Source organism: Eleutherodactylus coqui, chromosome 2, assembly GCF_035609145.1.
Source record: "Eleutherodactylus coqui strain aEleCoq1 chromosome 2, aEleCoq1.hap1, whole genome shotgun sequence".
In the NCBI taxonomy this organism is placed as follows: Eukaryota; Metazoa; Chordata; class Amphibia; order Anura; family Eleutherodactylidae; genus Eleutherodactylus; species Eleutherodactylus coqui.
The window spans coordinates 115,660,928-115,682,561 of record NC_089838.1 but is presented as its reverse complement, the minus strand read 5'-3'; the positions used below and the strand labels follow the sequence as shown (position 1 = coordinate 115,682,561).

Here is a 21,634-nt window from a genome sequence, read left to right as displayed (position 1 = left end):
TTTCGATCAAGTATTATTTTATCAGTTTCATTTAAACAATTGAGTGACATACATGGACACCATGCTCTGTATCCACAGTAGTTACCTGGGTATAAAGCTCATATAATTTGGGTTCCAGATATAATGCACGTGGATTTGAAAACTTTGAAAAAACTCCCAAATGAGCAATAAGTTGCCTGCAAATTAAAAGAAAAAAAGTTCAACATTCCAGATAAAACAGTGTTCAAGCTGAATTATTAGATGACCAAATTTTAAGAGTATAACACACCTGACGATAAGTCAAACCCCATGTCTAAGCAACCAAAAAAATAAAACTCCAAAAAACATTTCATGCTAATTAAACCATCCTTGGTGGCCTACGGTTGTATAGTGGTTAATAACACAAGATCTGGTGGTCTAATGTACATGAGGAAGTTCCTATATTTTGTTCTCTGGTGGTCAAAGGGATCAATCAGACACCGCTGCTACCTCCAGCAGCATGGAAGTCTGTTGGGCACATCACGGCTGATCTACTGATATTCATTTACTCACTGAATATCTGAGCTGTTCTTTAAAATTATAGCATGTTCTTTCCCAAGTACTGCACCAAAACAGAATAGTGTTTTATGGTGTCGGGCTAGAGAATCTGTTGGCACTCCCTACATGCCTTTTCAGTAACTTACACATAAAAGAGCAATTTTAGAGAATCTCTGCTTAGAACACTACATTGTTCATCTTATGAGTGCGGGTATTTTTCAGTTACTATTATTATTCTAGTGACAAGGGTTATTAATAACATCCAGTGGTCCATTTATTCATAGATTTCCAGTAAGAATAGCAGAGAACGTATACAATGCAGATTGAAAAATGCCCTAGAATTGTTTCATGCAGATTAAAAGGGACCTGTGACAACTCTCTTGACAAGTTGGTTTTAGCATTTACTCTAAAAAGCATTTCCTTGAACTTACCGTATATACTCGAGTATTAGCCGACCCAAGTATAAGCAGAGTCAATAAGTTTTACCACGAAAAACTGGTAAAACTTATTGACTCAAGTATACGCACAGATATACTCGAGTATATACACTAGGTAAAAAAAAACAAAACTCTATCCTCACCTCCCAGCCGGCTTCAGCATCCCCAGCGTGATGGTTCCCCCGCCGTCAGTGCTGTGTAAGTAAGCACTGTGATTGGATCGAGCACCAGCCAATCACAGCCGGTGCTCGATAAACCAATCACAGTCATTCAGCGATGTCATTCACTGAATGGCTGTGAATGATCGAGGGCCAGGAATGATTGGATGGCGCTCGACCCAATCATAGCACTTACTTACAACAGTGCTGACGATGGGGGAATTCAAAGCCGAGCAGGGAGATGACAGTGGGGAGAAGTCTCAAGCAGCTCGCTGCACCGCCGGGGAGACCATCGCGCCGGCAACACAGACGCCGTCTGGAAGAGGAGTATTGCAGGGGGTTTTTTTGTGTGTGTTTTAACCTCTCTCGAGTATAAGCCGAGGGGAACTTTTTCAGCACCAAAAAAAAAAAAAACATGCTGAAAAACATAGCTTATACTTAAGTATATACGGTAATTCCTAATAGCTTATCATACAGGATTGAGCCGGGATACTAGGGGCACAGCAACCCTTATGGATGAGCCACTATGCCTGTGTAAAAAAATGATATGAGCACTAGAGACACCACAATTAAACACTGATGGCTTATTCTTACACTCAACATAGTAGTGTGCTGGAAAACCCATTTACGAGCATGAGGGTAACGATTAGAACATGTAAAGGACAACATAGGAGGGGCGTTTGCCTCTATGACTTAGGCCAGGTGCATACCTACCGTGTGCCCAAGTTACACCTGAGACGCTCAGGTGCAATTGGCATAGGACACCTGCCCATTACATGGACTGCCTGCATAATGACATGCATTTGCTTATTTTAATTCTTGTACAGGATACAGACAAGAATAGGACATGCGATTTTTTTTTTTCACGTAGTTTGTGTCTGTGAAAAAACTGTAATGTATGCTACCTTACTGAGCATTTTTTTAGTCTCAGACACAACACAGAACATATGAAAGTTATTATACTTAAAGGCAATTTCAAATCCCAACGTCTCAGAAAAAATTGGGAGTATAAGTTTATAACTATCCTCGATACTCTCAAGAATGGAATGAACCTCGGAGGGGGCGTCTTGCATCAGTGGAGAAATATGAGAAATCTGGAGCAGAGATAACACTCTGGCCTGGTGACCCCCTAACACCAATTTAGACACCATAAAACCTTCAGTGGACTAATTAAGTATTTACTCCTCTACTCCTCCCATTCTTGTATTTTTTTTCTTTTGAAGTACAAATTAATCACACCACGTCTGTGTATGTGTGTGTGCGTGTGTGTCTGTCTGTCTGTATATGTATACACACACACACGTATTTATTTTTTAAATTATATCTATTTATTTGATTCCGTATAAGGAAGGTTCCTGGAGTAGGTTCGAAACCTCACTATAAACCTTATGCATTTTAGTTATAGCCATTAAAAGGTATCATATCTACAAGATTACTTGGGTTTCTCTTACTGAGAAAAAACACATTTCACCTCACTGAATGTTATGGGTTAAAGTGTGTTTTTTCTCACGTCCGCCACACAGATTAAAAAATCTATTAGTGTGTTGGGCACCTAAATGGCAGTTTTTGCCACAATTGCTCAATTGATTAATTTGCTGCATTGTTTAAACCCAAGTCACCATCTAAAATGTGGAAATGTGTTTAACAACCAGCACAAGACAGTTAGCGCCTTAAGCTCAGAAACTGAAGAAAAACTGCTCACATGGAAAATGCTAATGGGAAAAGAGTTTTAGACTGGGTAACTCAGATAACTAACCTAATAATGCCGTAAGTTAATGAGGCTATGAGAAAAGGGAGAAAAGGGTGACAACAGATGCTTGACTAGTGATAACTCTGTCGCATGCTTTAATGACTGTAGAATACAAAATAATTATGCAGATAACATTTTTAAAGGCCCCAATTTACGTTACACTTGTAGCTTACCATGCTGCCTTTCAAATGTGAATATAACTTGTACTGCATATAACAGAGCCTAACAAAAAATAATAGTTCTCCTTTTCCTGGTTTACCTGTTTCCTATGTCCATGTACAGCAACCACAAGACCACCAATGCATTTCCCATAAAGTGCTATAATAGGCGCACATTCTGTATAGAATTACTGAATACAATTACGAAGTTGCTTTGTAAAAATGAAAAAAAAGCTTAACTTAAGGATATTGTCTAAACATTCCTGTCGCTGATGGGCATGCAGCCAGTTCAGCCGCTGGCTACAACGGTGAGCTCATTGCATATATGCAGGCTAGAAAACGCTTGGCTAGCCGACAAGAGTTATTAGCCAAATGGGAATAGAATACAGCTGACTGGAATCAGCTTAATGTAAAAGACGCTGAAGGCAGGAGAAGTGCTAGAGCACAAATAGCTGAGCTAACAATTCAAGGACTGCACTGAAACCCTGCATCGTTCCTGTAAAAAAGGATTAAAAGGGGTTTTCCAAGAGTCAGAAAAAAGTGTCTGTGGGCAGAGGATGACACAAAATAACAAAAGAACTAATTTCCGAGTCAGATGTTCCCGCGGATCAAGCCCAGCCACTCCTGTTCTTGCTGCTGCCATCATGGAAGTCGCCACTTCCTGGTCTGGATCAACTGCCGGGGCCCTGGGTACATCTGACCAGTGAGTAGTGCCATCCCCAGCCCACAGACACTTTTTTTTTGACTCGTGGGGAACGTAAGTGTCATAGCAGTCTTAAGGCCCATTTAGACGGGACGAATGTTGGCTAAACGATGCCCGACACTCGTCCCCGCTCATACCCGCTCTCGTGCACCTGCACCGGAGCTAGTATCGTTGGTTCACAGCAGTGCGGCTGCAGGAGATTTCTCTCCTCGCTCTCCCCCGCCCTTCTCCATTGACTTAACATAAGGGCTGTTTAATATTGAGCAGCTGCTATTTACACTGAGCGATCTGCTCATCGTCCATCGCTTATACTGCATGAAGGAAGATTTCATCTACTGCTGAACAGAGGGAATTCACCATGCATGCTTGACCTGGACTTGAACTACTTCAGGATGTATCCATCCATTGGCAATCAAGTATTTAAAAAGTTGTATCAATGCAATTTTTGCTGGTTTGCTCACTTCTCGTTACATTTAAACACTCACTGCCTCATACAGGAATGTGAAATCCTGAGCGAGAAGTAAACAATGATGCGCCTGTCTAAGGCCTCCTTCCCACGAACGGATTTCCGCCGCGTAATTCGCGGCGAAAATCCGCTGCGTTGCACGCAGCTATTAGGTTCTATTGAACCTAATAGCTCCATGCTCACGATGCGTAATTCCACCGCGGAATTACGCACCGCGATTTCTCCCGTCCTCACCCGCAGCATGCTCTATTTTCTGCGGGTGAGGACGGGCTGTACGCACTGACGGCTTCCATTGCAGTCAATGGAAGCCGTCCATTCACGCTATCTCCCGCTGTAACCAGCGGGAGATAGCGTGAAAAAACGCTTTCCCGCCCACCGCCGAGCGTCATATGACGCCAAATGACGCGGTCCGGCCGCGTCACGTGACACGGCTGGTGACGCGAGAGCGGTGGGCGGTGACGAGCGGTGACGAGCGGTGACGCGGCGGTGGTGGGCGGGGAAGCGATTTCACGCTATCTCCCGCAGGTAAGTATAGGGGCTCTGGGGGGCGCCGTGACGGGCTTCACAGCGGAATATTACGCTGCGGAGCCCGTCACGCTCGTGGGAAGGAGGCCTTAATATCCTGCACCAGAAGCCAGCGGTGAAGTTACCCGCTCGTGCGCCGATTTAAAATCAAAAATGTCCTGTGTAAAAGGGGCATTAAGTGCAATGTTAACAGCCTAAAGTAAATAGTAGATGTGGCCGTTGTTTGCAGCCAAACCCCCTTACAAGAATGAAACCACCTAATGCCTAGTAAATACCAAGTGCATTGAAAACACTCACTTTGAAGCAGCCCTTCTGGACTTCTTTGCCTGTGCTCCAATATTATCAACCTCATCCAAGACTGCATTAGCTTCTTCTTCCATTGGTGGGTCTTCAGTAATGCCTCCATCCTCAGTACACTCCTTTATCTTGCCAAACTTGCGAAGGTCTTGGGAAGGAGCTACTAACAAGTCGGCTGGATAGTATTCATTGCTGAAAACAAGAACAGCAAACAAACTGAAGATACATATCAAAACAAAAAGAAAAGCAAACGGGAGTGCAGGACTTATAAAAATATACATGCTTATTAAATATAGAAAAGTCAAATGAAGAAAAGTACAGAAGCGCATGCACACATTAAATAAAAAAAAGCCTCTGAAAAAGGTGCGTCAGAAACGCGCTTGAGGGGTCTAGTCCCCACACTATGGTGGTCCTTTGGGGAGCCCTATACCATTAATGGGTATTTAAAATGCTTAGGATTGTCTGTGATGTGCACTTTACTCTTTCCTCCTGAATGGGGGCTGTACTGGAGATACATTGATGGCTATTGCCCTGGACATATCTAGTGGCATACATCTATTTGTATTATGCTCTCAGGGATTCATATCATTGTGTGGGGATTTTTTTTAATTTAATGTGTTTTTTCTCTTTGTAAAGACTTTTCTATATTTAATAATTTTTAGTCCTGCACTCCAGTTTGCTTTTCTTCTGTTTGATAAGTATTATAGGAGGGACTTTTTGCTATATCTATGGATTTTATGAAAAAGGATATTATCTGCCCGCTAACGTATGATTTATGATGTTCTGCGGGCTTTTGTTAAAAAACTGAAGATATAGTTGATACACTTTAAAGGAACATTACTATTGTAACATTTTTTTCTAAAAATGGACATTGAAATAAATGTGAATTTTTTTTTATAATGTTAAAAAGGGATTTTTCAGGACTCCGATTGGTAAAGGTAATTAAAATATTGGCGGGGGAACAGACTCCTGTCACGCCATTTGATCAGCTGTTTGAGGGGGCCACTGCATTCGGATAAGTGCTGTGCCCTTATTATTGTAAACTAGGCACCATGGCTGTGCTATTGCAGCTCAATCTCATTCACTTGAATGTGCCTGCGCTGTACAAAGACCATGTGACCGATGGATATGATGTCACAGGCAAATGAGGCTGCAGCACCCACTTGGGAGCTGCTGCCCCTTCAAGCGGCTGATCAGCGAGGCTACTAGCCCCCATCACTCTTATAATAATGACCCATCAAGTTGCATATTACAGCCAGCAACTACTGCTGATGGCACGGGTCCTGTTCCATTCACTGGATGTACAGATCACAATGCCAAGATGGACATACTGTACACTTTTTTGTCTATTTGCAGATAGAAATTAAACATTACTATACTGCAAAAGTTCTCAATTTGTAAAATTTCTGAGGCAGATATACTAACAAACATTTATTGAGATCTACTTATAAATGGCCCAATTAGTTCTTCAATGGAGTGCAAAACCTTCCAGCACTTTAGAAAGTGCTGTAATTTCACATTTGTAAAAGTAAAGTTATTTCTACCTTATAAACCTCAAGAAAAGTGGTGAAAGTTCCCTTGACCGCGGCTCTACCCTGTCCGGGAAGAGTGACATTGCTTTCCACAGCAGAAACCGAAAATTGGTATAATCAGTCCTTTCATTCACATCTGTTCTAAGTTTCAGCATATCACCATATAGAGCCCCAATGTCTCCTGCATAAAAGCCGGGGAAATCCTTTGCCTGGCCGCACTCTTCCTTTTGCTCATATTGTAGTTCTCTCTCTGTAAGAAAAGAAAAAAAAAAAAACACTTATTGAATAGATGTGCAATCAGGTTGGCAAGGGTGAGCATACTATGTGCCTACAGTCCCTATTTAGAAGGTGGGCTTTGCTTATATAGACCTATGGTATCGTAAATAAAGAGGTGGGACTAAGCTTAAAAGGGTTTAGGATTAAAAATTATCTCATACGAACAGGATAGGAGACAACATTCAAATCAGTTGGAGCCTCACTGAAGGTCCCCATGTGAATGGAACAGTGGTTGAACATGCAGACCCTCAGTCCATTCATTCCAGTGGAACTGCTAGAAATGCCCAAGTTCAAGCTGTGGCGCGAGTGTTCTACCGCTGCTCCATTTATGCAGGGACCTTCAGAATTCCCACTTTCAGGATCGTGGGAGTTCCACTGGTCAAATCCCAACCAAATTGGAAAGTTAAAAGGATAATCTTCAATCCTGGCTCAATCCCTTTAAGTAAAAAAAATGCACAATCTTATTCTGTATCAAGATACTGCATTAATTCTGCAAGTCAGTCAAATAACTGAAAGGTATAATCTGGAGAGAAATTAAACAATGATCTCAGAATGGTGGCAAATTCTTAAATAAGATAATGCAACAACATACCGTAATCACCCAATCCTCTGCCCCTGCCCAGTTCCCCATGGGTTTTTCATTCCAGCTGCAACAGCAATGACATCCTGACACAGGGCCATGTGACTCCTGCAGTTAATCACAGGACATGAGCCAGGAATTGGCTGCAGCAGTCATATATCCTTGACGTCAATGATATAATCACTGACTAGCTGCAGCAGGAAGTAAACACCACAGGGTATCGGGATGGAGTAGGTCCTTTTTATTATGGTTTGCAAATCTGAAAAATGTTTTTTCCAACTTGGACCTAATGTCATATTAAGTAAGGTGGAGAATTGAATCCTATATCTGTGATCACATATTTATTACAAACTACATTCTTTATCAACTGTGTCCTGACATGGTACTTCTTAGGCTCTGTTCACACTGGCACTCAAAGCTTCCATCAATCGTTCCCATGGCAAGAATAGGAGTAACTAAAGCTACTGTAGTACATTCGGAGTCACCAGTATCCATTTAGAAACAGTGTAGCATAGCCATCATGACTATGGTATACATGTAAGGCATGAAGATAATGTAAACAGAGCCTTCCCACACTTCTATACTCCAGTAGAGCAACATATTTATAGTCTAAGTACGAGGTATTCATAGTTAAAAGGGGTATTCCCATCTCAGCATTTCATGGTTGAGATGAGAAATCCACGGCTGCTAATCAACCATCTCGCCAGGTGATATAGAAACAGGCAAGCCGACAGCCTTATGCAGTTTCCATAACTGCCACCGAACTTCCACCGAATGGAAGTTACAGAAACAGTGTAGCACAGTGCACTACGCTGTTTTAACTCCAATGTTACAGAAACAGCATAGCGCAGGGTACATTTACTTCAGCAGGAATTACAGAAACAGCGTTAAATGGCAGCCTCGGCTGCTTCCGTAACACCCATCCAGGTGGTCAGGAAACAGCCATGGGTTTCTCATCTCAGCCATGAAACGCCGATATGGGAATACCCCCTTTGACGCTGCACAACTTCAAGAAAAAGATGTTAAATGATAATCAACAGTACATTACCAGCATAAGCAGCAGACTTTTCCAAATGCTCATAAAACACCTTCCAGAAGGTTTTATTTTCCAATCCATTTGCATGAGATCTGTGAACAAGAAACCAGATCAGAGTCTCACTGTAGGACCAGAGCCTTGGAATGCATCGGACAGTTTCCAGTTCACTGAGGCTTGACAACTCCTTGCAGTCTCATGTGAACGATACAGAACACAATGTGACATTTAACTGAACATTTCTTTTTTACGTGAAGTAATCCTGGAATATCGTGCAATTTTAGTACAAGCATCAGTTATATCCCCTCTGACATACTGCCAAATAGAGAAGGTATTACAGACACTGTAGTTTTCTATTGGTTAGACGCTACAGATGTTAATCATAGATTTGAAGAAGCTCAATGGACAGTAAGGCGGGTACAGGTGGGATGGAGGGAGAATTCTTGGCACCATGGCAGTTGCGGCTCTGGCACACTGGTGATTAATCTTTCATTTTCTCGGTGCTGCTTTTAGTAAATTTGTGGACAGTTATAATTAAAAAACAACTCAGGCGATTCATAGAAATAAAATATACAAGAGAATAAATTAGTAAGTTCGGAGTACTAATAGTGCAAAATCACATCCGATTTGTGCTTCAATCCCAAAGAAACAACTCTCTAAAATAAACATCACATAGTATCAAAAACACAGAAACCTTTCTTTAATGAATTGTGTTCCTCTGGGATTGAATCGCAAACCAAATGTGATTTTGCACTTTTAATATATCAGGCTTATTAATTTACTCTCCTGTATGTTTATTTTTATAAATAACCTGGATATGTTTAGTCACTACTTTTTACATATTGTTCATTGGCTGTCATTTACTTTTTATGCCACTTGTTTGTATCATATATATATATATTTCCCCCAGTCGTCTCCACGACAGCACCAATGAGATTGCCTCCTCCTGGTAGGACAGGAACATACTGAGAGGTTAAAAGCTCCCCCCCTTCCCCACTTTCCTCAGTGTCTTCCTGTCCTGCCAGGAGGCAGGATCTATGAGAGGAGCTGGTGGAGAAGCCAGCGAAAGCATACAGGCGGATCGGAAGGCAGTGGCTCACCCTGTCATCCCTTCGCAGCCAGACGACTCCCGGGACGCCACATCAGGGTGGTAACCCCCGGGCCAGGTTCCTCCCGCGGCGGCCCATGGGGGGTTCAAAGCGGGAGCCTCAGTCCCCCTCGTCCTCCGGCAGAAATTACAGCGCGGCGCTCCAGGAAGCCCTTTGACGGCAGGGGGCGGGGCGCCGCATCTCACGTCCAGCGCGATGACGTCATCGCGTCTGCATTAGGAGCGGAGGGGGCGGGGCTTAGCGCAGGAGCGCGAAAATTCAAATAGGAACCTGAGAGAAGCCAGAACACCAGCATCACAGGTCGCAGGGTGTCTGCAGCACTGGTATAAAGATGAGTGCTCCAGCCCCAGAGACAGCTGAAACCTCAGCCTCAGCGGCCGTAAGTAGCCAGTGCGGCAAAAATACAATGCAAATATCCAGTATGTTGTGTATGGAAAAATTGCATGTTTACCCGCAAAAATGCTTTGTTTGTCAGGGGGATAAAAAAGACATCCCCCCCAGAACAAAACTGCGAAAGTGCGTGGAATGCGGGACGAGACTGCCAGCCACGTATCAGAGGCCTCTATGCAAGGCATGCGTGGCTAGGCTAGTCAGAGAGGAATCGGGGGGATTCCTGGATGACGTTAGAAAGCTGGTGAAGGAAGAGGTTCAATCAGCTCTAACGTCACTGCCGGCACCGCCAGCGAAACGCCAAAGAAAGGCATATGTTCCCGAGGAGTCTTCTGATTCCGAGAACTCCATCGGATCAGAGCAAGAGGAGCAGGCGGCCGAAGAGTCCTCAGAGGAGGAGGACTACAGGAAATATTTGTTCCATCAAGATGAATTGACGGAACTAATTAAATCAGTTAGGGCTACGTTAAAAATAGAACAGCCCAGAGAGCCGCGGACCCGACAGGATGAGATATTCAGTGGACTTGGGGAGAGGCGCAAACATACCTTCCCGGTCCACAAAAACATCTCTAAAATAATTCAGAGAGAGTGGAGTAAACCAGACGCAGGTTCCTACTCCGCTCGAGGCGTAAAAAGGAGATACCCCCTGGAGGAGGAAGCTTGCGCAAGCTGGGACGAAATACCTAAGGTAGACGTCCCGGTGGCCAAGGTAGCCAAGAGGACGACTCTGCCCTTTGAGGATGCCGCACAGCTAAAAGACCCCATGGATCGCAAGGCAGAGGGACTCCTAAAGAAATCATGGGAGGCAGCGGCAAACATCCTTAGGCCAGGGATCGCAGCCACTTGCGTGGCGCGGACCCTGGGGGTATGGTTAGAGCAGCTGGAACTACATCTGACCAACAAAACGCCGAGGGATCAGATCCTTAACTCCCTTCCCATCCTGCGCATGGCCACTAACTTCCTAGCGGACGCCGCGGCTGAGACCGTCAAACTCTCAGCAAAAGCCACAGCCCGCGCTAACTCAGCCAGAAGGGTGTTATGGCTGAGGTCATGGTCAGGCGACCTGGCCTCGAAAAACAAATTGTGTGCCCTCCCATTCTACGGCCAATTTCTATTCGGACCGGACCTAGATAAAATTCTAGAGAAGGCGGCCGACAGGAAAAAAGGGTTCCCTGAGGAAAAACCACAGAGAGTGAAGACCTTTCCCCGGGCCCCAATGCAGCAGCCCGAGGCCTACCGAGGCAAGGGCAAGACAGGCCGCTGGAGTTACCCCAAGGGGGGCAGAGGAAGGAATATCCTCTTCAACCCCCATCAGGGGGAGCCGAAGCAAAGACCCTGACGCCATCCCCGTAGGGGCAAGGCTGGGGAGCTTTGTGGATCAATGGGCCGCAATCTGCGGGGGCCCATGGATCCCAAAGATCCTACAGCACGGATACCAGATAGAGCTGGTATCCATCCCCAGAAGGAAATTCATTACCACGCGAGCCCCAAAAAAACAGCTACATTTACTAGGGCAAAGCGTGCGCGACTTGCAGCGGTTAAACGCAATATCTCCCGTACCGCGAAACGAGGAAACCCAGGGCTATTACTCCAGGCTCTTTTTAGTAAAAAAACCCGGCGGGAAACACCGGACGATAATAAACCTGAAAGACCTGAACACCTGCGTCCGATACAGGAGATTCAAAATGGAAACCATCTCCTCGACAATAAAGTTGATCCCCAGAGGAGCCTACATGGCGTCCATCGATCTGAAGGACGCGTATTTTCACATCCCGATCCACAAAGATTCACAGAAATACCTGCGGTTCGCAGTGGACATGGGCGGAAGAACAGAGCACCACCAGTTCAGATGCCTGCCCTTCGGGATATCCTCAGCTCCCAGAATCTTTACCAAGATTATGGCGGAGGTAGCCGCCCACCTGAGAGAAAAATCGATCCTAGTAGTACCGTACCTGGACGATATTCTATTAATAGCAGAGTCCAAAAAACTCCTAACCAAACATCTGGAGACAGTGCTACAACTTCTCCAATCATTGGGATGGATTATAAACTGGGAAAAATCCAGCCTAGATCCCGGCAAGCAGAAGACGTTTCTGGGAATAACTCTCGACTCAGAATCGCAATGCTCCTACCTACCCGAGGAGAGAATACAAAAAATCCGCAGAATAGTCAAAACCTTCCTACGAAGACGATTCTGCACAATTCGGGAGGCAATGTCTCTTCTGGGGAGCTTGACATCATGCATCCCAGGAGTAGCATGGGCCCAGGCCCACACCAGAGCCCTACAGGCCGTAGTCCTAGCCTCGTGGGACAAAAGGCAGTCCTCGCTAGGGGCAAGGATGTACATCCCAAACAGGGCAAAAACATCCCTGCGTTGGTGGACATCCCCAGAGAACCTGCGGAGAGGGGTTCACTGGCTACAAAACCCAGCCATCCACATCACAACAGACGCAAGCGCCTGTGGATGGGGAGCGCATGTGGGGAACCAATTCTTTCAGGGTCCCTGGCCTCAGAGGATAAAAGAACAATCCTCAAATTTCAGAGAACTACAGGCAGTTTGGCAGGTTCTACAGCAGTTGGGCAACTCGCTACAGAACCATCACATAAAAATACTGTCAGACAATGTCACCGCGGTCGCTCACATACGACACCAAGGGGGCACAAGATCTCCCCCACTGCAAAGCATCGCACAGAAAATCTTTCACTGGGCGGAGGGCCGGATCCTCTCGATCACGGCAACCCACTTAAAGGGGACACTAAATGGAAAAGCAGACTTCCTCAGCAGGAAGCAGATAGACCCAGGAGAGTGGTCCCTCTCCCCAGAGGCATTCAGAATCTTAACCAACCGGTGGGGGACCCCACAGTTGGACCTCTTCGCAACCAGGGAGAACACGAAAGTAGGCAACTTTTTCTCCCTCCGGCCAGGAGATCGTCCGATAGCGGTAGACGCCCTGGGCCAGGACTGGGGACAAGGACTGGCCTACGCCTTTCCTCCCATACCACTAATCCCCAGGGTTTTACAACACTTCAGAACCCAGGGATGCACGCTAATCCTAGTGACCCCCTTCTGGCCAAAAAGAAGCTGGTTCGGTCTTCTGACAACACTGAGCGTCCAGGACCCAGTCACCTTGCCTACCTGGACGGATCTTCTATCGCAGGGGCCACTGAACCACCCCGGCCTAGACAAACTCCATTTAACAGCATGGCTCTTGAGGAATCCTCGCTAAGACAGAAAGGATTCTCAGAGAAAGTAGTAGAAACCCTAATGTCCAGTAGGAAAAAGACGACCCACCTGATCTACCAGAAGGTCTGGAGAAAGTTTTCCTCATGGAGACAGGGAAGGGATCGCGGGGATTCTATCCCCGACACTCCGCTAATCTTAGAATTCCTGCAGGAGGGCTTAGAGATGGGCCTCTCCCCGAGCACCCTAAAAGTCCAGGTTTCAGCCCTTAGCGCTATCTGCGACACAAAATTCGCAGACGATAGATGGGTCCACAGGTTCCTAACAGCAGCAGCTAGATTACGCCCTAGGCCCATAAACCTGTTCCCAGACTGGAACCTTAATTGGGTTCTAGGGGCCATGACAGCGGTACCATTCGAACCGATCAAAGCGCTACCTATAAGAATGCTGACAATCAAGACCATCTTCCTAGTAGCCATTACATCCGCAAGACGGGTTAGCGAACTACAGGCCTTGTCCATCCGCCACCCGTTTATGAAAATTACAGACACCAAACTAATATTTAAAACAGACCCGGCCTTTATGCCGAAAGTAGTGTCAGATTTTCATAGGTCCCAGGATATAATAATCCCCTCATTCTTCAGCCACCCAAAAAACGAGGAGGAAAGAACCCTAAGCTGCCTGGACGTTAGGAGAGCAGTCCTAACCTACATAGATACAACGAGCCACTGGAGGCGGGACGACAACCTGTTCGTCCAGTTCAGTGGCCCAAATAAGGGTAGCAAAGCAGCGAAAAGTTCCATAGCCAGGTGGATCCGCCTGGCCATCATAGAATCCTATAAAGCCCTCGGGAAGGAGATCCCGTTAGCGCTTAAAGCCCATTCCACAAGGGCAGTAGCGTCCTCATGGGCCGAACACAGTTCAGCCTCGGTCGAGCAAATTTGCAAGGCCGCAGTCTGGAAAAAACCCCACACGTTTACTAAACACTATAGGGTAAAAGTGCAGCAGGACGAGGACATGGCCTTCGGCCGCAAAGTCCTCTCGGCAGCGATCCCACCCTAATAAACTTTAGTTGGTACGTCTCATTGGTGCTGTCGTGGAGACGACTGGGGGAAAAAGTGGATTATACCCACCTGATAATCAGGTTTCCAGTAGTCTCCACGACAGCACCCGTACCTTTCCCGCCCTAGAAAAATAAAATAATAAATTTAAAAATTAAAAAACCCCGGTTAGGGGAAAAAATTTAAGTTTAGCTCCTGCCCCGGCAATTCGTTAGAATCCACTGAGGAAAGTGGGGAAGGGGGGGAGCTTTTAACCTCTCAGTATGTTCCTGTCCTACCAGGAGGAGGCAATCTCATTGGTGCTGTCGTGGAGACTACTGGAAACCTGATTATCAGGTGGGTATAATCCACTTTATATATATATATAAAGCTGAAAGCCCTCACTGACTCACTGGCTGGCCAAAAGTTCTCCAACTTCCCGATGTCGTAGAAACATGAAATTTAGCGCGAACATAGATTATCTCCAAAATAGGAAAAGAAATTGGGTCCCAACTCAATTATTCAATTTTAGCGCAAAAGAATTGGCGTCGAAATTTAACGTACATAATCTAAATCACTCACTTCCCAATATCATAGAAACAGGAAATTTGGCACGAACATTGATTATGTCATAAATAGGAAACGCTAATGGGTCCCAACTCGATTATTCAATTCTAGCGCAAAAGAATTGGCGTCAAAATTTTACGTACATAATCTAAATCTCTCACTTCCCAATGTCATAGAAACGTGAAATTTGGCAGGAGCATTGATTATGTCATAAATAGGAAAAGCTAATGGGTCCCAACTCGATTATTCAATTCTATGCGCAAAAGAATTAGCGTCCAAATTTTACGTGCGGAATGTAATTTTCTCACTTTCCGGTGTCAGAGAAACGTGAAATTTGGCACGAGCATTGATTATGTCATAAATAGGAAAAGCTAATGGGTCCCAACTCGATTATTCAATTCTATGCGCAAAGGAAATAGGGTCCAAATTTTACGTGCGGAATGTAATTTTCTCACTTTCCGGTGTCATAGAAACGGGAAATTTGGCACGAGCATTGATTATGTCATAAATAGGAAAAGCTAAATCGGTCCCAACTCGATTATTCAATTCTAGCGCAAAAGAATTGGCGTCGAAATTTTACGTGCGGAATGTAATTTCTTCACTTTCCGGTGTCATAGAAACAGGAAATTTGGCACAAGCATTGATTATGTCATAAATAGTGAAAGCTAATGGGTCCCAACTCGATTATTCAATTCTATGCGCAAAAGAATTAGCGTCCAAATTTTACGTATGGAATGTAATTTTCTCACATTCCGGTGTCATAGAAACGGGAAATTTGGCACGAGCATTGATTATGACACAAATAGGAAAAGCGAATGGGTCCCAACTCGATTATTCTATTCTATGCGCAAAAGAATTAGCGTCCAAATTTTACGTGCGGAATGTAATTTTCTCACTTTCCAGTGTCATAGAAACGGGAAATTTGGCACGAGCATTGATTATGTCATAAATAGGAAAAGTTACTAGGTCCCAACTCCATTATTCAATTCTATGCGCAAAAGAATTAGCGTCCAAATTTTACGTATGGAATGTAATTTTCTCACATTCCGGTGTCATAGAAACGGGAAATTTGGCACGAGCATTGATTATGACACAAATAGGAAAAGCGAATGGGTCCCAACTCGATTATTCTATTCTATGCGCAAAAGAATTAGCGTCCAAATTTTACGTGCGGAATGTAATTTTCTCACTTTCCAGTGTCATAGAAACGGGAAATTTGGCACGAGCATTGATTATGTCATAAATAGGAAAAGTTACTAGGTCCCAACTCCATTATTCAATTCTAGCGCAAAAGAATTAGCGTCAAAATTTTACGTGCGGAATGTAATTTTTTCACTTTCCAGTGTCATAGAAACAGAAAATTTGGCACGAGAATTGATTATGTCATAAATAGGAAAAGCTAATGGGTCCCAACTCCATTATTCAATTCTATGCACAAAAGAATTAGCGTCCAAATTTTACGTACGGAATGTAATTTTTTCACTTTCCGGTGTCATAGAAACGGGAAATTTGGCACAAGCATTGATTATGTCATAAATAGGAAAAGCTAATGGGTCCCAACTCCATTATTTAATTCTATGCGCAAAAGAATTAGCGTCCAAATTTTACGTGCGGAATGTAATTTTCTCACTTTCCGGTGTCATAGAAACGGGAAATTTGGCACAAGCATTGATTATGTCATAAATAGGAAAAGCTAATGGGTCCCAACTCCATTATTTAATTCTATGCGTAAAAGAATTAGCGTCCAAATTTTACGTGCGGAATGTAATTTTCTCACTTTCCAGTGTCATAGAAACGGGAAATTTGGCACAAGCATTGATTAGGTCATAAATAGGAAAAGCTAATGGGTCCCCACTCGATTATTTAATTCTATGCGCAAAAGAATTAGCATCCAAATTTTACGTACATAATCTAAATCTCTCACATTCCGGTGTCATAGAAACGGGAAATTTGGCACGAGCATTGATTGTGTCATAAATATGAAAAGTTAATAGGTCCCAACTCGATTATTCAATTCTAAGTGCAAAAGAATTAGTGTCCAAATTTTATGTACGTAATCTAATTCTCTCACTTCCTGATGTCATTTTATATGAAGGAAACGTCGCATGGTTACCTCCACGTGGTGTTTCCTGGGTAACGCAGAGAACTATGCAAAATGGTGAACATATGTTTTTCCTCAGTATCTCTAAAGAAACCACGACTTCATAAGATTTTCCGTGTGAACACCAGATAAACACCAGTACCAAATTAACTCGGGCGAAGCCGGGTATATCAGCTAGTGTACCTATATATGCTATGACTATGGGCTGCCAGTAGTGATGAGCGAGCATACTCGCTAAGGGCAATTGCTCGAGCGAGCATTGCCCTTAGCGAGTACTTGCCCGCTCGAGAGAAAAGGTTCAGGTGCCAGCGGCGGGCAGGGAGCTGCGGGGAGGAACAGAGGGGAGATCTCTCTCTCCCTCCCCCCCCTCCCCCCTGCTGACTGCCGCAACTCACCGCTCCCCCACGCCGGCACCCGAACCTTTTCTCTCGAGCGGACAGGGTTGTCTCTGACACTTGCTATGGGTTTTAAACTGCAGACAAACTCCCTTACATATGGAAAAACATACAATAGGCTGTCTTATAGAAGGATTATACCCTTAATATATTTACTCACACAATAAGCTCAATCACTGGATTCCAGAGCGGGCTGAAATTCACATAAAGCATGGCCAGCAAATATCTCAATGGTACCTGGAAACAAATCATAAAGTAGTAGAAAGAGTGAGTAAGAAAGAAAAAAAAAGTGAAAATCAGAATGGAAAACAGATGAGATGGGATGTAAAGCATGCAATCAAAGCATCTCAAGGCAAACACGATACATACATGATTAACATATCTTGAGAATGAATATCCAACTAACCTCCTGAAAGTCTTCATTTCCTGCCGTGTGGACAAGATCATGCCTAAGCTTCCTAAGTTGGAGCAATTTTTCCCGATATTCATGGACAGTAGCTGGTATAAGCTCGGCTTGTAGAAGTACAGAAAACAGTGACAAGTTTTCACCCTCCCTAGGTTCCTACAAATTCGACAAGTACTGGTTAGACTCAATTTCATTGTAAACCTACAAAGCAGTGGATTTCGTAATAGTCACTTACCTCTAAAGTTGCAGACGGCTGATTACAGAAGTGATTTAAAATCCGTATAGACAAGAGACGCATCTAAACAGGATTGGAAATAATTTAATGCTTTGCGCAGTAAGAGACATGTAATACAAGCAGGGAGTCACTGCATTATGTTGTATAAGGCACTGCATTAAAGAGTTCGTACAGGACATTTGCTTAATAAGTGTTTAACAAGTTTATTTGTTTATCTAATACACCAGTCACACGTTTTGTAACAAAGCGACTAAAGGAGCCAAATGAATAAAACTGTCCATCCAGGACAAAAACAAGCTCCCATTATCATTAAAAACACCTCATAAAAAGGTATTTCTTAGTGGTTTAAGCAGGCCTTTCCATAGAAAAAAGGCTTATCCTGCTCTTTAATACTAGTACCACCAGCAAAGCAAAGCCTCCAAGAGTTTGCAGAGGTCTTCCTCAATTAAGCAATGCATATACCACACACAGCTAATATACAAGTGGTCTAATATCAAAGACACAAATAAGAAATCTCAGCTATTTCAGAAAAATAAGTTGACGTTTAGTTTGAGTTAGGATACCTTTGAGGAGTTGCTTGATAAATTAAATTGTAACTTTGAAAAAATCTCCATCTGGATGTCATGGGAAAGTTGCTCTTGATAGCCGCAGAAAACTAGTCTAGTGAAGTAGAGATCGGCCAGCAATAATGCACAGGGATCAGAGGGAGCAGCGCTATAAGGAAATAATGTGTGCAAATTAGACAGATATTCATAACAAACATGCAGACAAGGAACAGGTCATCAAGTTCATTCCTATTATATCTGAACTGTCTAACTGTCCAATGGCCAAGCGGAAAAATCAATGGGATCGTTACCTTTACTAGGAACGAAAATGCTGGTAGAATAGTAAACAGTAGAAGCTTGGCTACACAAGCATACGGTCATAGCTGACACTAATCAACTATGAACAGTCCATTCGTCGGTGTTACTCGAGCTTACAGGGGTTGTCTGCCCTCTTTTTCAGTGATAGGTCCTCACTAGTTGATGGACTGGGATCCGCCGTTCAGAACCTCATCCATCAGCTGATTATCCGGCCTACTGCTTATCAGTGGACAGGTGAGGAAGTGCAAGCGATGTCTTGCGACGGCACTTCCCACTTCCGACCAGCAGAGAAGCAGGAAGTGCCGCAGCAGCACATCTCTCCCAATAATTTCACTGGGAATGAAGCTGGGGCGCGCACACTTCCTGTGTTGATGACTACTGACAGCAGGCTGGACGATTAGCTGATGGATGGGGGTCTCGAGTGGTAGAACCCTGTCCATCACCTACTGATAGCCTATTCAGAAAATAGGTCAGTGATAAAGAGGGCAGACAACACTTTTAACTGACTCGTTCAGTCATGTGTATGGTTCTTGTGGAACTAGGCAATGGCCATACTGATTCTATGGTATAGCGAAATGCTGCGTTGGTGTCTACAAATAAGGCTAGGGCACAACTTTCTGCTATGACTATTGCCAAATGAGTTATCGCACTCTATAGAACCCTTATAATCCATGCAAGTATCAAAACTTATCAATTTTTATAACAATTTAACTGTGTTCACATAAAATGTCTGGGACTTACAGTAACAAACTCTTCACTTGCTCCATGGGTAGCATCTGAAGAATATCAGCAGAGTCATCGAGGCTAAGAAGAGTGCTCACAGCTTGGCAGGCTACACACAGGACATCTGGCAGATAGAAACATGTTGGTAGGTCAGCCTACAGGTAACACACTATCACAGCGCTTTATCACTGGCTATGTCATCCAGTTGCTGCCAGAGGACATTAGAGCACTATAGGCACAACACCATTGAGACATGCAGTGACTGGATGACTTAGCTGAAAGCTGGAGATGCATCTTATTTTTAACCAACCCCTTAATATTAAAACCAGAATATATAAAGCAAATCAGAGCAAAGTAAATGCCTCAGAAAATGAGTCAGTGTTATGGAGCTATCAAAATAGCCAACTCTTCTGGATGGCAGTCTTCAGCCCAACTACACTGTTTTCTGAGTAGAGGGAAGCAAAGTAGAGTAGGTTACAGTTCATGACACTACTTGTTTGTGAGTTCTCCACTCCACACGATCAGAGGAAATCTTAAATCCCGTTAATGCAGTGTGGCCAAAAAAAAAAAAAAAAAACACATGCAAATTTTTAACCCCATAGAATGGCAGTTTTACCATATTGACTTGAGAATTAAGGTCCATTTACATGCAAAGATGATGACTCAAAATTTGTCAGAAACTGACAGTTTTGAGCGATCATTTTGCATTAGCTACTAATGGGCTAATCAGAACATTAGTAGCTAACAAGCTTCATTTGTATGTATTTAGAGAAGAGCGGGTGGTCTGTTCTCTAGATACATCACTTCTGTTCTCCCTCGGGCAGCAGGATGCAAATAATGCTATCAGCGCTGCCCGCGGAGAACACAGCATGCTGTCCATCTTATCGTTTTATGCCGAACTGAACTCAGTGATGGACTAAGAGTGCATGGTAAGTGCATGACGGGCACACATTTACATACAACGGCTATCGCTCAAAAGCCGTTGTTTGGACGACGTTTGAGCGATAATCGTTGCATGTAAATTAGGCTTTAGACTGAATAGAGTAACCCATAGCTTTAATAACTGGATTTAAAAAAATTGACTGTAGTTTTGTACAGTTTATGGAATACTTTTCTACATTTATTTTTTTTTAAAGCCGAATATCTGCAAAACTACAGCAAAAACAAGCAGTATTTGGTCATGTAAAGGAAGCTTAGCATGTTTTAATTGATGCCAGTTAAACTACTGCTGAAGAGGAGCATTTAGCTATTAACAATCACCTTTACTGCACTTTGTTTCTGCATTTTACTCCTTACCTTGAGCAAACTGTGTTTGGGTCATCAAAGAAAAAACATTTTCTATGAATTGAGATAAAACTGGAAGAATTCTGTCCTTTTCCAAAGGCCTGTAGAAAGTAAAAAAAAAAAATTAATACATCATTGATAATTACAAATGACCTTTTTAACAACTAAGGGTTTAGAAGTCTCAACAGTTTTTCCCATAGACTTTATTTTGTAAGGATAGAATTGTTATCGCCTACATTTTTTTATACATATTCCCGTATTATATTTACCTTAAATGAGGTAGAACAACTAGAGCAGACCAACAATAGGACACTTCACGGATATCCTCATGTGAAGACAGTGTAATCAAGGATAATACGTATTCTAGCACTGGGGATTGCTGGCCACCACGACTTTTCGGCTTTGCACTAATTACAAAACATAGGGAATTAAGGATAATTAAAAACAATCAATCAACTTTACACTTAAAAGGGTATTCCCGTCTTAGGAATTTATGGCACATATTTTTGGGTTATACCTACTGAGAGAATTGGGGAACAGTGATCTGCGCTCGCTGATTTACAGCAACCATATGCAGCCACTTTTACCATTAAAAGGGTATTCTAATCTTAGACATTTACGGTATTTCCACAGGTTATACCATAATTGTCTGATACTGTAGGTACGGGTCCCAAAGGTGGGACCTGCTTCTATCACCAGAACACGGATGCCTGACCCCTGCATCGAGGAATGGATTAAATGAAGAGATGGCCGGATATTAGAGAGGGTCTGAAAGATGTGATCAACATCTTATTTATGGCATATTCTATGGACACAGCATGTATTAAGACCTATGGCAGTTCTCTGGACTCATTCTCGTCTATAACAGTGAAGGCTGCATGCAAGCACGGTAGGGTAAAGGGTACCCAG

General features: G+C 43.6%; 1 protein-coding gene across 1 annotated transcript in view; it reads right to left on the bottom strand.

The window, feature by feature from the left end:
* The window catches only part of UTP20 (UTP20 small subunit processome component), a 119,724-nt gene that overhangs the window by 74,410 nt on the left and 23,680 nt on the right, over positions 1-21,634 (bottom strand). The window contains exons 13-23 of the mRNA XM_066591398.1: positions 20,995-21,132; positions 20,738-20,826; positions 19,460-19,565; positions 18,419-18,569; positions 17,856-17,918; positions 17,621-17,776; positions 17,375-17,451; positions 8,447-8,526; positions 6,555-6,792; positions 5,011-5,202; positions 86-176 (exon numbers count right to left, since the gene is read on the bottom strand). Coding sequence (XP_066447495.1) covers positions 86-176; positions 5,011-5,202; positions 6,555-6,792; positions 8,447-8,526; positions 17,375-17,451; positions 17,621-17,776; positions 17,856-17,918; positions 18,419-18,569; positions 19,460-19,565; positions 20,738-20,826; positions 20,995-21,132 — 1,381 coding nt within the window. The remainder of the gene's footprint in view (positions 1-85; positions 177-5,010; positions 5,203-6,554; positions 6,793-8,446; positions 8,527-17,374; positions 17,452-17,620; positions 17,777-17,855; positions 17,919-18,418; positions 18,570-19,459; positions 19,566-20,737; positions 20,827-20,994; positions 21,133-21,634) is intronic.